The 15,786-nt window shown below is 54.1% G+C and overlaps 1 protein-coding gene across 1 annotated transcript; it reads right to left on the bottom strand.

Moving 5' to 3' along the window:
* Positions 1–2,036: 2,036 nt before the first annotated feature.
* Positions 2,037–13,984, bottom strand: CSUI_009120 (dna replication licensing factor). Its single transcript, XM_068069239.1, has 16 exons — positions 13,238–13,984; positions 12,173–12,752; positions 10,633–10,941; positions 10,037–10,383; positions 9,388–9,550; positions 8,529–8,813; positions 7,742–8,064; positions 6,768–7,018; positions 5,965–6,129; positions 5,471–5,587; positions 5,013–5,187; positions 4,471–4,631; positions 3,951–4,111; positions 3,152–3,318; positions 2,753–2,825; positions 2,037–2,228 (listed from the first exon to the last, which is right to left on the bottom strand). Exons 2-16 carry the CDS (start codon positions 12,528–12,530, stop codon positions 2,167–2,169), a joined length of 3,117 nt encoding a protein of 1,038 aa, XP_067918786.1. The 5' UTR covers positions 12,531–12,752; positions 13,238–13,984; the 3' UTR covers positions 2,037–2,166.
* Between the last annotated feature and the right edge of the window lie 1,802 nt (positions 13,985–15,786).

Genomic DNA, 15,786 nt, shown 5'->3' with positions numbered 1-15,786 from the left:
TTCCATTTCCTGCAGCGCTGCAGCTGAGGAAAAATTAGAAGTAACTCTACTTTGTAACACTCCTACGGCTTCCAGCAGCTCAGGCGCGGTACATTGCTGGGTCGCACCGCGTCGTATCTGCCCGCACCTCCCGATACCCAGCCTCGCGGAGTAGTTTCTTTGCTCGCGTGCGGACTACACGGTTAGGGGGCCGTGACCACTTGCTTCCTCACTGACAGGGTCGAGCAATCAGAAGAGCCCAGTGATGGACTGCGCCGACGGACACACGATGCAAATTGCGACTTTTGCATTGGTAAAGGCGATGAACGCTCTTCAAAATGGACAGCGGCTTCGTAGTGGTAACCGCTGCCCATTCCCACAGGGTAGTCTCCAAGGTGCGGAGACGCGAACCTGTTGAGATGGAGTCCGGTCTGGAACTCGTAAGTTTCGATCAGCCGCTTCTAGCAAGCCTTCGTTCTCCGGGGGGGGGGCTCCTTTGAGCAGGGGGAGACACGCTGGCCGCCCTGCTCCAGGACGTGAGGCCCTGAAACCGTCGGAACGCACTCCTCCTCACGGTGCTAGTTCCCTATGCTTCACGAGTCATGTACGCCAGCCGTCATGGATCCGCGAAGGTGTTCAGCTTGGCACCGCCCGAACGCGTTCTCACTGTCGGGGACCCATGGAGGAGAGCCCACGGCCCTGCACGCGGACGGATCGCAAGTCATGTTGATCTCGAGCCGTCACGATGCCCGGAGGTGCTCTCCCCGCCGAGTGCGTGCTCTCTCACCGTCCTGGGCGGGACGTCCCTCACTGTCTTCAACAGCTAAACTCCGCGCTCAGGCCATGTTCGGTTTGCAGTAAACGCGTGTGGTCGCAGGAACGCTTGTCCCGTCAATGGTACTTCGTCAAGTGACTCTGCTTCGGACTGAGGAACGTTGCCACGCGTCTGCACAGTAGAGCACTGGGAACGAGCTAGCCTGGTGTCCAAAAAAGCGTGGCACCGGAAGCTGCCCAAGCGCGGTCGCTACTGTGCAGTTTGTGCTTGATACACCGCTGCAGGGTACCCACGGACCAGTCGACTTAAACAGAGAAGCGGGGGTCAACGCATTCGACCGCGATGAGCCGCGGTTACTCCCTTGTACCGTTCAGGTATAGAAAGTTGTTCGGGCCTCTTTATACTTAATCTCCACCTCACACCCTTCGTAGTAGAAGGACCATCACTCTAGTCGACGGTTCCAAACGGGTCCGCTGGTAGGTGCTTCCTGCGTTGAACACCCTTGAGCAATCCAACGCCCAAGCCGTTGCCACCAACAGAGGACTTGCTCCTGAAGTGCCTTTTTCGAGAAGAATTTGAATCAACAATACTCACAACAGTGAATTTTTCCAAGTTACTTCTGATAGCTTATTGACTTTGAGAGATTCGGCGTCTTGTGAAAACAAGTCTGGTAGCGGGCCCCTGACTAGGTCGTGTTGTCAGGCAACGCATTCGGAGTTCGCTTCAAGGGAAGGAGGTTCTGGCTGTACTGCCGGAAGATGCGTGTGTGTGAGTGTACGCTGGTGCTCCAGTCTGTGGTGTATCTCGCGCGTACGACTCTCACCACCCTGATGTAAAACTACGTACGTAAGCTGAACGAAATAGTTGTTCGTCGGAGTGTCGGCCCCCCTCGAGGAAATGTGTCCTTGCAGAGGAGCGCGCGAGCGCCACCCCCACTGAGCGCCCAGGGACTGCGTCGTTTGATGACCCCGACGTCAACGTTCCAAAACCACACCGGTGAAAAGATGGAAGTTGCCATGGAAATCCCGCAGAGGGCGCAATGCCAAAATAGCAACGTGTACATCTGCTGGCGATGTGGTGGATCACACTGTCAACACATCGCCAACGCTTATACATCAAACTTCGTAGACTAGAGCCAGCGAGCAATGGTTCCGACACTGGAATAATGGGGACCACACTACGATTCAACGCATCTTCTTCGGGCATGCTCCAAAGCGTGCTCGCTACACGGCAGATACCGTGAACACCACTGGCGTATGATACGGCGGAAAAAAGGTAAGACGTCCTGCCCAAGCGGCCTTTGCGAGTAATCTGCAGTACTCTAATCTGCAGGAGACGCTCAACACTGTCGGCACGTGTCGCAATCTTGCAGATCAGGGCGGCTCGCGGTCTCCTCCCTTCGCGGAATCTTGTCAGCCCGCCGCCGGGGTTGCGCTCATGTGGTACAGCCCACCAGCTTTTCTGGTGATTACTTCTGAAGAAAGATAACATGCCCAGAGCAATGCTGTAAGAAGCCCTGAGACAGCACTGACTGGCACCTGGTACAAGCAGAGAAAAAACCGTCTATACACATGAGGCAGCGGGACCTCTCCACGTTCGCAGCATCTCATACCAGAGACGCACTCCCTCGGCCGCCAGTAGAGATCACCTCGTGTCCGTGTGACTGGATTTGAGGCTGATGCTGTGACTCCCCGCGGCTCCTGCCATCTGGCTCCAAGACAAAGGGAGTACCAAGCAGTGCTTAGTTCGTCTACTGGGCGTTTCTCTTCGAGCCGTGACAGTGTGGAACCGGAGGTGACAACTGGCCCAATCAGTCGTGATGACCCAGCATGTGCGTCGCTGCGACACACGCCGCAGTATCAACTTCTTCATAAAACCACCGGGCTCAGAAGGAATTCTATGTGCGTCAACAAGAAATTTCAGTCAAGTTCAAGACAGAGGTCACAGGAATGGCAAATGATCGGCGACGCAAAAGCGGAGAATCCGCTGCTGACTCACGGTCCTTTTCAAGGTTTGAGAGCGCTTCGAAGAGAAGATTAGGCTCAACCACTTCGTGTGGTCCTCCAGTTTGCTGCACGCAGGTCCGACAGGACAGGGGAGTTTGTGTCACTAGTCATGCACACGCTCGGAGATGTTCCATTACGAGGTCACCCGGAGAGATCCCCGACCTACGTAAACGGCGCCCATCGTGCTATGCCGTCTTCAAACAAATAGATACGCCAGCACAACCACTCGGACTGATATGCTACCTGCATAGCACTACGAGCAGCTCTACCACGTCCTTACTACGGAGAACGAAAGTATCGAGGGGACTTGGCTCGGGCAGGTTGCTGTAGACTTGAGTCGCCACTGATAACTGTACTAGACAGGCCGACGGGTGATGCTCTCTCTTCTTACCCGCATGAGTTCTTTCACTTTGACGAATATATCGTCCCGTGTCATCGAAGCGGAGCCAGAATTTACAGCAGCTGACAGAACCTCCTTGATAGCATCCATGGCTCGCTGGGCCAGCACGCGCTGCTGGCGAGTCTGGCCAAAGTGTATTTGGTCGAAGTCGATGCGGCCTACAGGACAAAAGCCAGGAGGCAAACGACGAGGCGCCTAGCAGTCACGGACCCCCTACAACCATGAGATACACAGCACTGGCTGAGAGCGAACACAACAGCACTTCTGGTGCTTTACACGAAGACCTTGCACAGGTGCCGTTGTTGCTTTTCCTCGCCAGCTACGACGGCACCGCGAGTCGTGCTGAAAGCACGGACAGTGATTGGCCGCGTACTTCTAGCGGACAAGTGAGGACACCAGTACTTCCACGTGCGTAAGTCGCATATTCATGAAGAGAACGTTAGGGTCTTGGTGGAGGAAGTGAGTATCCACGACGCCGGCGAAATTTCGCTTCGTAGCGAATAAATCACAAGACATTTGACGGCATGCACTGAGCAACGGACGGTCACACACGTGTGAAACAACATAATGATCACTCGAGTTTCTAGCAGAGCCGGACGACGCGGAACCAAGGACGCCGAACTGCGGAAGTGGGTTACCCGGGCAGCTTCAGGAGTTAACGGCAGTCAGTAGGCAACATTACAGACCGCACCACGTAGACGTGCTACATACACGAGAATAACCGATTAGCGAAATTTATTTTTTTAATAGAGAGATCTCCTTGCTTCGAAGACTGACTTTCGGATCTTACCTGTGTATGGGTCCACAAGAGACTGGTAAGTGGCAAGATTCATCAGGCGCACTGCCTCAATTGCATCCGCGCCTGTCACCTCCGACGCTAGACGAAGCTTTGCGAGTGCTTCCGCGAGGCGAATGAGAGATTCCAGCTGGCGCGTGGTTGCGGTAGGATGCCTGCGAAGACAGGATAAATCCAAGAAGAAACCGCTTGCAGGCGAGCAGTTTCTATCCGCGACATTCCTAGTGAAAATCCGCGGCAAACGTCCACTCTGCCCTGGGTCGCCTGCTCACGTTGCGTCGACATGCATGTTGTGGCGGACAGTGTACGTGCCCGTAGCTGTATGTATGTATGAGTATATAATATATATATATGAATGGGTATGTATGTGTGTGTGTCTGCATATGCATGTATGAAAGTACATGAACTTTTTCTGTATCTACTTATGCGCAAAGTCAGTACGAAGGGACTCGCCCCGGCGATGGGTGCGCTGAGGAAGCGGAAAGCAACTACTCACGATTAAGGCGCAACTCACTTCGAAGTTTGGTCTCGGTGCCGCATGCGGAGGTACTCGTCACGCAGATTGTTCCTTGCGTCCAGTGTCAGCCGCGGAGCGCAGCGGTAACGGCAATAGGCGATGTAGAGACCTAACAAACCCGCTGGGATCGGAGGCGTTGTGTCATTTGGCTCTCCTTGCTGCGAGAGAAAAGCAGGAAGGCTGCGACATCGTTTCAACCGAGTAGAAGGAACGACTGCAGCGAGCGAAGAACTGCAGTCGCCTCGAGTACAAATGGAAACACTGGAAGCAAACGGCAGACTGCTGCCGGCGTCCCAAGTGTGCGATAACTGTAGAAACGTCCTCGCTCAATGGAAATTCACTAGATTCACCCACTCTGTATGCAGCGCTGTTACGGAACGATTTCCTACTATTGAATTATCTGAACAGGATAATTCGATGGCTCCCGGGCGAGATTCCATCGGGGTCTCCGTACAAATGTGCGCAACGCTTACACAAAACAATCTCTGAGAATGCTAGATTCCTACTCCAGACACCAAGCCTCAAGCGTCGACACGAACCTGAGAGCTCGAGTTCTTCTGTTTGCGGCCCCCGAAAGATCGACAAAGACGCTCCGCTAGGAGCTTGTCGGTCCGCGGGTCCGCGGTGTCAAGAAGAAGGTAGATAAGATCGAATCGGGAAAAGAGAGAAGGAGGCAGATTGATGTTCTCGATCACAGCCCGGTGGCGATCGTACCTGCCATAGCAGAAAGACAGGTAGGTCGCAATACCATGAGAACGTAATACGGGGAACTAAACGGATACACACGGTTGCGCGTACCCCGACACAGGAAAGCATGCACATTCACAGGGAGCGCCCTTAAGCCAGAAACGTGGCATCTGCACTCGCCCGACAAGCACCATTTACAAAGTCCTTGTCCTACACGCACGCCTTCGGAACCCTCTTGCGCCGAAGTGCAAACACGGGGGTGCCAGGATGAAGAGTAGGGTCGAGCTGAGTTCGGCTGTGAGAGACTTACCGAGAGCTGACGGGGTTCGCAGAGGCGAGGATTGCGGTGCGCGCATTGAGGGAAGCGACAATCCCCGCCTTCGCGACTGTCACTGTCTGCTGCTCCATCACTTCATGTAAAATGGACCTGCAAGGCAAATGAGCCCGCGTCGTACAGATTTCCGAGCTTGAGTTTTGAAAGGCAAGCTGCCGGCTTAGAACTGTGTGCTACGGACAACCGGGAAACATGGACACTGCACCCTTCTCAAAGACTTTTGTTTTTTGATTCAACAGTCTCCAATTCAAAAGCCCGTGGACACACATTCGTTTTATGACTCCAGACATTAACGAGCAAGTCCTGACTCCAGACCGTGATTCTTACCTCTTCCAACCGGCGAACCTACGCGCCCACGCTGACATAGATGCAAGAGCCTCTACGAAGGTCTGAGACCACTGTTACTGTCGTGAAGAAATGTAGCAGCTTCTCACTGGCAGTCTGGTGTTTTGACGTGCAGGTCAACTCACCTCGCTGCCTCTTCCATTTTGTCAAATTCATCAATGCAGCACACGCCTCCGTCAGCTAAGACGACAGCTCCGCTTTCAAGGACAAACTCTCTCGTTTCAGGATCTTTGGAGACGCACACGGTCAAGCCCACCGCACTGCTCCCTCGGCCCGACGTATACATTGACCTGAGAAACGAAAAAAGAAGAAAACCCCCGTTCCTAGGGAAGGCTGCTGTGATAGAGCCGACAGAGACCGAGTCTCAGTGGCCTCAAGACAGCGAACGAAACCCGTTACTCGGTATGTCTACTTCGCTCGACAAACTCGATCAAAGCGCCCGCCTTTCATCACTAGTGCAGACAGGGAGCCTCACGATTCTGATTGGGCGACGCAATCAGCCGGCCTTCTTTAGATTCTGCCGTGGTGTTGCTGATTTGCACTCATTTCTCCGTAGTGCTGAACTTCGTAGTGACAGCATTTGTCTATGACCGTAGTCACAAACACTACGTCGTACCTCGAATGACGGCTAACGGTGCCTTTGTAAACAGTATCAAAACAAAGGAGAACTCCCGAAATGTTGTCGTGTCACATTTGGTTTGCATGTAAAGCAAAAGGGTGCTAAAACCAACGATGCCGTTTCTACTCAAGCAGTTCCTGCGCTCCAGTGTTCATGTCTCAACAAGAGTAACCGGTAGTGGTGTTGGTACCATCTCTACTGCCAAGGTATGAGTGACAAAACTGCATTTACGAGTACACTCGAAAAAGCGTTTCATGCTCGGGGACCTAGTGATAGAGAAAAGTACCGCATGAGCCCCAGCAAACTCACCGCGGTGAAATTTTATGAACGTATTGCAACAACTGCGACTTGGCTGTTGCCGGATCACCACAGAGCAAGATGTGAATTTCACTCCTGACGCGACTAGCAGCTTTCTCTCTCCCCTCCACATTGTCTACTCCGGGACCGACATAGGGAGACAGACGTGTGCCTCCCACGAGCTGGCATAGAATTCCTTTTTTGACGTCCTCTCGCCCGAACAGGGAAGGTGCAAAGGAACGCACGAGCAAGTCGTAGACATCCTACACACAAACACATGGGGCGGTTCAACAAACTTGGCGAGTGCATCTTTAGTCGCTGGCTGATACACTGCTGCCGCCTCGTACGGGTGAAGATGTACTGTACTGGAGGCGAAGCAGCCAGTTACGTCCCCTTTGCCATGTACATACTTTTATGCATACTCAGGGTAGACAGGTAGACAGATGGATTGCGCTAGTTCACAACAAAGACAATACACACTGCGAGTGGGAGCCGTGGCCTTTTGGTCTTTGTTGGGCGTGGTAGCTCTGCCTAGCTGTATAGGAGCAGAATCCTGCTGGCTTAGGAGAAGAGACAAGAGGGAAGGAAGAACGAAAAAGTGAGAGAATTTCGCGGTTGCCCCGTGTCGGCGAGGCGACCCCTAAGGAAGTCTTCTGCTATTTTTGTTGTTCGGTATCTGCTGGCTGGTTCCTCCAGTTTGCGACCCAGCATACACACCAGGGCAAATAAGCGTCGGCAAACAAACGTGCAAGAGGTCCCATTCCCAACTAGCAGGAATTACGAGCCCGTTAGAAGGACTCATACATACAGCCACAAGGGGTTACAATCACCTTTTCCTCTGCTTGCCTCCACGTACTCGTACATATGCGGCCACGCACGAAGAAGCAGACCTCTACGCAGAAGACGAGAGGAACAGTCACTGTGAAGTGGCACGATCCTGAACTCAAGTCTGATGACGAATGGAGAAACCAAGGAAGGAGTTTTACCGGCCGGCGACTGATCTCCTTGATCTTCGCCTCGATCTCGGGAGAGAACTGAAGTTCCTCGTTCTCCCCAACTCCCGCGGGCAAGAAACCCCCGGAGGAAACTGCAGCCGCAGTAGCAGCTGCAGCATCAGCACCAGCAACTCCTGCTGCTTCTACTCCTTCTTCGAGGTTTTCCGGATGGTCTTTCTGAAGGAAGAGAGAAGCGTTGCGTGATCCGTCGCGCGTTTCTTTCTGGGCATGGATGAGATTAACGAAGGTACGGAAGACGGCGTGCTGCAACCTAAGGCGGGGATTTACACGAAGCGGTGCGGCCTTGAATACACCTGAGGTACAGGGAAGCACAAGAGAAAAGATAGACATAACAGGCCTTCCAGACGACCATTCTGAAGGAAAAAAGAAGCGGCTGTGATCCGTCGTGGGTCTTTTTCTGAGCAACCACTGCGAAAGTGGTAACAAGTCAAAAGGCAAGATTGCCTCATAGCTATAGAGTTGAAGTGCATCTAGTGCGAAGGTGGCCTGCTAACCCATCAGTTCACAGCCTCTCTACAACCCCTTCTGCACGGTGAAGACCTGTGTGCAATCGCTTAGATGCGGGTCCTGTGCGTTCACCCCTGCCACAGCAAAGTATCCGCTGGTTCACAGCCCAACTGTCGGAGTGTACTGTTGAACCAAGGCGAGGCATACACTCAGCACGTGCAACAGAGAGGCCTTTTACAGCACCCTTATGTCTCCTATCTACCTATGCCAGTGCCCTTTTCTTTAAGAAGTCAACCGACGGCCAACCGACCAGTGATTTCGACGCGGTCGCCCGGTCTACAGGAGTCCACCATGTCGTCATAGGCAAACACAGCCACGGACTGGGGGGTCTCGCCGGGCTGAAGTCGCTCAGGCAGCTCCACAAGCTTAATCAGTTGTTTCGAAGCGAATGCGCACTGCTCTGTCCACAGTTCAAAGGTGTTGACGCCATTACAACCCTGACATTTCTTCGGCTCTAGGACCTCCCCATTCACCACGCACTCATAGGCCTCTTGAAGACAAGGGGCGTACTCGTTGACATCCACCCGCTTTCGTCCTGAAAAAATTGGAAACGGACAACAGTCAGCGATCCATACAGTAGCGGTCATGCAGCTTGTGTGGCAGCCCCGCATATGGTGGTTCATACACAGGTGTGAAAATGTATGGGCATAGAGGGGTGGATGAGTTGTATGCAACAGTCAAGCTGTAGCGGGGTCTAGCTCCGAGAAAAATATATGACACCAACTGTACTGCCTGCTAGACTCTCATAGACAGAAGAGCTGCAGACGAGAAACAAACAATGGCATGCGACCACGCAGTAGAGTATCGTGAATGCTCTCGATACATATACTTGCATGTAATCGAGTACGTGCATAAAGTACGCAAGTTCGAAAGAAAAACAGCCTAACATCGCAACACGACAATAGATACTGAATACTGTGTGCAGCTACAGGCAGCTCGGACAGGAACTGCGCCAGGGCTGAGTGAAGGTTGGTGCACACCATGATAATATGAAACAACGCCGGGGTGGACGAAGCGTCGGAATTAGGACAAAAAACCCGAGCCCCAAGGAGACTGTAGCGGAGCAGTGCACTGTGGCTGACCCACATAAGTCTCTGAATGTTACGCACCCTGACATCTGAAAGCGGCCATGGTCATCTCGGGCAACACCTCGCTCGTGCGGACAACAATGCCTTTGAGGCACACAAGGCGATCCAGGTCAACCGAGGGGTCGAGCGATCGAGTCGAATCCATCAGGGCCGGTGGTTTTGAGAAAAACCGCAGGCGAGGTGCCTGAAACAAGTTCGTTTCACGCAGAACAGTTTAGCTTACCTGACCCAGTGTGTCAAGATATGTGTGAATACAGTAGACAGTCGGTACGCGTGGGGACCGGAACACACACGGGAAAACATAGATAAAGGAAGGTCCCTTCTAACGTGAACCGCTGCAGGCTGAGGGCGTTCTCGGGTAGGGACGCTTTCACGCAGGCGGCAGGGCGACAACCCGGCTAGCGGGGACGGGGCCGGCTCTCCCTACCCAGTCCGGGTGGCCGCCTGTACCGTGCGGGAGACCCAAAGAGATGCCAGTCGCTGAGCTTGTACACGCCTGCCCCGTCACGTGCACGAAGAGAAGGGAACTTGTGTTTGCACATTCCATGCAGCCCGCAGTCAGACAGTATTCAGGCCCTGTGGATACGCGCAAGTGGCGTACTGCCGGAGTGGCAATGCTCTTCTAGCCCCGTGTCCGGAGAAACCAAACGACGAGTTTTGTTTCATTTACCTGTTGCAGAAGCAACTCTTCAGCACCGACGTGACCGACAGCAGAATCGTCCATGAAGCATCCGTGAAGCTCTCTCAAGTCGGCAAACTTCCTTCGGAGGATGGCATCGAAAGCAGCTATTGCATCTTGCGGAGCATTAACGGCAGCGTCATACAGTTGGCGGTCGAAAGCGAAAACATGCTGCAAAGATACTCCAAAGGACAACGAGGAAAGTCCCCCAAGCGGCCCTCTCTTGTCCATGTACTGAAGAAGCTTCAAGGCGTAATGACTGGTGTAGCCCGTTTCCGCGTAGGCCGGGACGTCCGCCAAAGCTGCAATCTCGCGATCTTCCTCTGTTATTTCCAGCACTGTAAGGACCACACGAGCCACACAGCGAGAAACGCCCTTTTCACCGATGAGAGGGACGGAACTGAATTTCGACGGCGAGCCCTGGAATAAAAGGTAGCGCTTCTTATTGGCCAGCATACAGCACCCCCGACCTCAACATCTCGCCAGGTCCCGTCCCACAGACTCTGCGACAGGGGTAAATTGACGCACTGACCAAGCGAACACTACGGCAAACGCTGTACTTTTTTAGGTGTGTGTCAAATACGTACATCCTTCGTTATCCGAGAGCCTGAAAGTGTCGAAGAACTCATCGAACTTCTTCTCCATGTTACTGTCCACGATCTCCTTGGGTAACTCGGGAAGTCTTTGCATATCGCCGTCTTGCAGCAAGAACTCTCTACCCATATCTCCTAGATCCGCTCGAGCATATCGAACGCGTCGTACAGCCTGGGGTGTTCCTCCATACTCGCTTACAGAGGTCTCCAGGCCTTGCTGCGTAGCTCCCATAGCCCCTCCTGCAAGGGATCCTTGTAGTCCTCCCTCCGACATTTGCTGAGATGCAACCTGGCTCCGAGCCACTGAACAGAGGAGAAACAAGAAAAGAAAAAGTGCCAGTGCCCGCAAGACCTTCAAGGTCATTTCGTGGCGCATCATTGCTCTTTCGAAAGTTGGGCTCCGCCAGCAGCGATGTCAAGGTGCGCCCGGGCACAACTACTGTATAGCAGAAACGTATTCCGAGCGTCTGGAACAGGCTCCACTACGCAGACACCGCAGGCGGGGGTCTGAACACGAGTACGTCTGGCTTCCGCCTCACTATCAGTGTCTTCTTGGGTCCAGGGACACAGCCTGTAAACCTGCTTGGGTGAAGAAACGCCACCAGCCCTGTGAGCGACTCGGCGCACACCACCGCGAGAGACTGTATATCCACGCGGAGACAGGTGATCACGAGGTAGATACGTCATTATCAGGCGAGACCGACCAACCACATCCGTCTGGAAGCCTCGGCAAAAAGACCTGATATCAAGTATAAAGAAAGCCGCCACATTCTTCCTGACTACTCCCCTTAAGGATGGAGGGACTCAGGTGACGCTGAAGAGGGAAGAGCAAGAGGAGTGCCTATTTATGTACTGCGTCTCACACGGAAGGCTTTTGTCGAAGAACAGACTAGCAGGTGGTGATGTGCTGACTTGCCCACTTAGACGTGTCACCACAGGGTTGTCCTGACAAAAAACTGTCGTCGGTCAGAGGAAAACGTGCAAGAAAGTAGTGGAGCTCAGAGGACCGGCTCGACCGGTTGCCTCCACACAAGGCCGCAGAATAGAGGCAGCAGGTGGTGCAGGCACTGGAACCCTCTGGCAGCTTATCGGAAGCGGGGACAGCTCCTACGACACGACGTAGCGGCCTCTCTCCGCTGTGTGCCGTGAGTTGCCCGCAGCTGGCCGGTCTTTGATAGCCAGTGTATGGAAAAAAGTGACATATTACGCCCAGGTGACTGAAGCAGCTTAAAGCTTTTACCGGTCCCGCCGTCCGGATCTTCGTGTCCTCTACGGGACAGCCACTTTGGACGACGGCACCGCGAGCGCCCGCTGCGGGGTGCTGCCAGGGATGACAAGCTAAGATGGGTTACAGCTGTAGAGACAGTTCAGCGCTGCTCTTCTCGAGCTGGTGTGTTCTCCTCAGAGGAAACCAGCTACCGGCACAGCACTGTGGGAAGGAAGGCAGTGGTCCAACACTAGCATCAGTAGTGAATGCGACCGTGAAAAGTAGGACTGATCGATCCCCATTCCTCCGTTGTCCCGCAATCCTTACTCGGTTGGCGTCTTCTCGAAAGCGGTGAGCTTCTCTCAAGCCCTTCGTCCCTCCTGCCACCAACTCCCTCAGTAGCTGGTTCCCTGATGCCGGGATCCCGGCTTGTCCCTTCTTGGCCCCTCTGCACTCCACCGGCACCCTGTGCTGTCCGGAGAGGAGTGACCCCATCTGCTTCTTCGGCGTCTTCACGTACTAGGCGGTTCTGCGACGACATTGGCATGGGGCGGGCTGGCCTGAGGGGTGTAAGCTCATCCTCAACAGAAGGGTTATCAGAAGGGACCTCGTCTTCTCCGTCAAGAGGCACGGGATTGACGGACGAGCGGCGGCCACTGCGCCCACTACGCAGAGGAGACGACATGGTGCGGCTACAGAAGGAAACCGCACGCCGGGCACAGTTCGGGCGCTACGGAGCCGCACCACCCAGAGCGGAGAAGGACCGGTACGGAGACGCCAACGAGCCCGGCACGCACAGAAGGCCGACAGCGAAGGTGAAACCGGGAAACCAACTCTGACCCGCCAGTTCCACCAGTGCTGCCGGCAGGAGCGGGGTCGCGAAGGCACGCAGGACGAAAGTGTGTCCCTAAAAGAGAACGCAGGTGGAAAAGCGGAGAGGACACAAGAACGCAACTGGTTAAGGCCGGCCACAAGAAAACGGGATAAAGGAAACACTCGCGCGACTCAGTGGGAGAAAGCGGGAGTCAGCACCTCGCGCACGGGAAACAAACACGGCAAGGCGCGGCAGGAACCCTAACATTACTTAAGAGACATCAACGCACACGAGAAACGTAGCATACAGAGAACAACGTAGTGACCGCAAGAAGGAATGGTGAAGACAGGAGAAACTGAAGAGCTACGCAATAGTGGCCACCAAGATGGCGGAATGGCGAAGCCGGATGCCCACGAGGCCCGAGCAGCACCGCAGCGCTCAGGATCTGGCGTGAGCGAGAGCAATCTTGGGGCACTGCGGACGCACCGAACCAAGAAAATAAAAGCGGTCTCGATTTGAGGTGGTCAGTGACATTTCCAAGAGACGGCCCGAGAGTGTGCGGTTAGCAGAGAGCTTACCCTCCACTGGGAGGTCGGGGGGAGTTACGTGGAAGGCCAGAGGCGGGTGATATCGCGAGGAGCCGTCATATTAGGAAGATCAATATGTTCATAACGTGGCCACAAGGCAGCACCCACCAGCTAAAGTCCGAGGACCTTCGAAGACGCGTGTGTCTGGACTTCTGCGCTTAATTGCCACAGCCTGCTGTATACAGGTCTGGTGACATCGATTACTTTGAAGACTGCGGGAAGTTGCGACACGGGTGGTGTTTACAGCATCGACTTTCCCGGTCGTCCTCCCACCATTCCGGACCTCGCGAAGCAGGATGGTTTAACGGGTTGACTCGGCTAGCCTTTGCAGCCTGATGCAAACGGGGAACTTTTGACAGGGTAACAAGGTGCGTACGCGGCCTGTTCTGTCACCGGCGGGCAGTAGCGGACAATGTCTTCGAAGCGCAAGATTTTGTTTGCACGAGTTATGTTGCTATCGCACTACATGAGACAGGTTTGGACGGCTGAGCTCCCTATCCCAGTCGGTACGCCCGCCTTCGCGCAGCCGCGAGATCCTGCTTCTTCGCCACTCTGTATTTCATCCCTCCTGTATCTCCTCCCCTCGTCGTCCCTCGGGGTCCACATAATCGCGCAGGCTACTGAATCGACGGATCAGCTTCCTGGCGGATAAGGTGAGATGCTCGGACTTTGCCGAGCTGCGTCAGGTAGGTGCCCGGGGTGATGACGATGCGACTGACAGGCACACTGAGCTGAGCTGTATTATCGCAAACGGCCTTTCTGCTCTCTCAGCCCCCAACTGCGTGGAAGCATCTCTTCCACAGCATTTTATGGAGCTCTCTTTGGGGAGGCTAGTGTGAACGGCTCACTAGTGTAGGTGCTTACGAGAAAGGGCGGAGGCACGTCGTTGCTTCTTTTAGCGCAGTCCTCGGTTTTGCCAGGCTGCGGGTCCACCGCGTGCGCGTCCCCCTCCCTCGTACTAGCGTAGAAGACTGGTGCGTGAAATTTAGTGCGTGAAAATGTTCGGTCCAGACGGTACCGACGCAGCGGGCTGGCGCAAGTGCTCCAATCAGAGCTCGCGCTCAGCAGCATCTATACACAGAGTTCTTCAGTAGCTTCTAAAACTCAGTCGGCAACAGCCTGAGAAGCCGTGCGGTGCGGGCACTGATCATGCCAGAATACTGCTGCCTACCAGCACCTGCCGTTCGACGGACTCTACATCAGCAGGGTTTAAGCACGTCAGTTAACATGATGTAGTTCCCCCCCGTTTGTCGCGTGCAGTGCCTGACACTACCGCATTGTGGTACGGGTGAGCGCGGGACGAGGGTATGGTGCTTTCGGTCAGGCAAGTGTGCAAGCCAAAGCGGAATTGGAGGGAGCCGTGCTATCAAGTAGGCGGAAGTGGGTGCCAGGGAGCCCTGTTATCACATAGCGGAAGAGGGGTGCGCCACCGTTGTGCCTTCATAGCGGGAACAGAGGTGGGCACGAGCCGCTGTCACGTACGGGAAGGGCGCATGGAAGTGAGTCACTCTCGCACACTGGGAGAGGCAAGGTGCACAGCAGGCGCCTCAAAGAAGGCAAGGTGAGGGGAATGGAGATTTCGGCTGACAAAGAATAATGTGTCTCTGCAGTGTTGGTTTTCAGCTGAAGGGGGAATGACCTGGAGAGACTAAAGGACCAATGCTTCCATTCTTACTCTGTAAGGGGGTGCCCCCCAACACGGACAACGACCATCGTCTGACCAACTACAGCACTACTGCTCTTGCATGGGAGTGTACTACCCTGGCAATAGAGCCTCGCGGCCTTCCGGTAGGGAACCGCTTTAACAGAATCTCGAACACTGGGTGGATCTTTCCTCTTGAGTACATGCAAGAGAAAGCGTTTCACAAGTCAGCAGTGAAATACTGAACTCACACGTCTAGGGAACGGGTCCTCAGTAACGTCGTAACCTTGACAGTCTAGGCCAAACGCCTGAAGGGATTAAGACAGGGTGCTCGACGAAAGTGCAACCAACGCGTGTCTTCCTCGGCCGCTCACTGTCATGAAGTGTACGCCGGCTCTCAACGACCGCAGCGGCCTACTAAAGCTTGATATACCGACGGACGAAGGGTCAAGTGCAACCTCTGGTACAGACTGACAGGCTCTGGTGATGGTGTCCGGCGAAGACAGGTTTGTTTCCAGAGTAACATTATAACTCTTACACTCGGGTACGGGTACGGAGAGCACAGCCGTACCTGTCCCGGTAGCGGCTTGTCGGCTTAACTGTGACAGTTAACGTGACCAATGCGTATTAGAGCTGCCTGGGTGACCCCTATATGTCCCTACTTTATCCCATTCGAGAGGCTGCGCTGATAAAATGATTGCCTGTTGAAGGTTTATCGCGCGCTGATAAAATGATTGCCTGTTACACATTTTTGAAGGTTTATCGCCTTCTGTAAACCATAGGCGTTCGCGACAGAAAAAGTATACAGCAATCCGGCCTCAGACACCATATCCATTCTCCTCTCCTCAAACGAAGAACAGAAGTGCTGCAAGCCGGTCACTACGTTTCTTGTGATAAA

This window comes from Cystoisospora suis (assembly GCF_002600585.1).
Source record: "Cystoisospora suis strain Wien I chromosome Unknown contig_5311, whole genome shotgun sequence".
NCBI lineage: Eukaryota > Apicomplexa > Conoidasida > Eucoccidiorida > Sarcocystidae > Cystoisospora > Cystoisospora suis.
This window is presented reverse-complemented; position numbering and strand designations above follow the sequence as displayed.

Bases quoted from the DNA above. Each gene is read 5' to 3' on its own strand.
- CSUI_009120 (XM_068069239.1), bottom strand. From the start codon at position 12,530: ATGTCGTCTCCTCTGCGTAGTGGGCGCAGTGGCCGCCGCTCGTCCGTC. The intron at 5,188-5,470 runs GTAAGTCTCTCA...CTGCTATGGCAG, and splicing joins GCGAACCCCGTCAGCTCTCG to GTACGATCGCCACCGGGCTG. The intron at 2,826-3,151 runs GTAAGAAGAGAG...ACCTGCGTGCAG, and splicing joins AAGTGAAAGAACTCATGCGG to CAAACTGGAGGACCACACGA.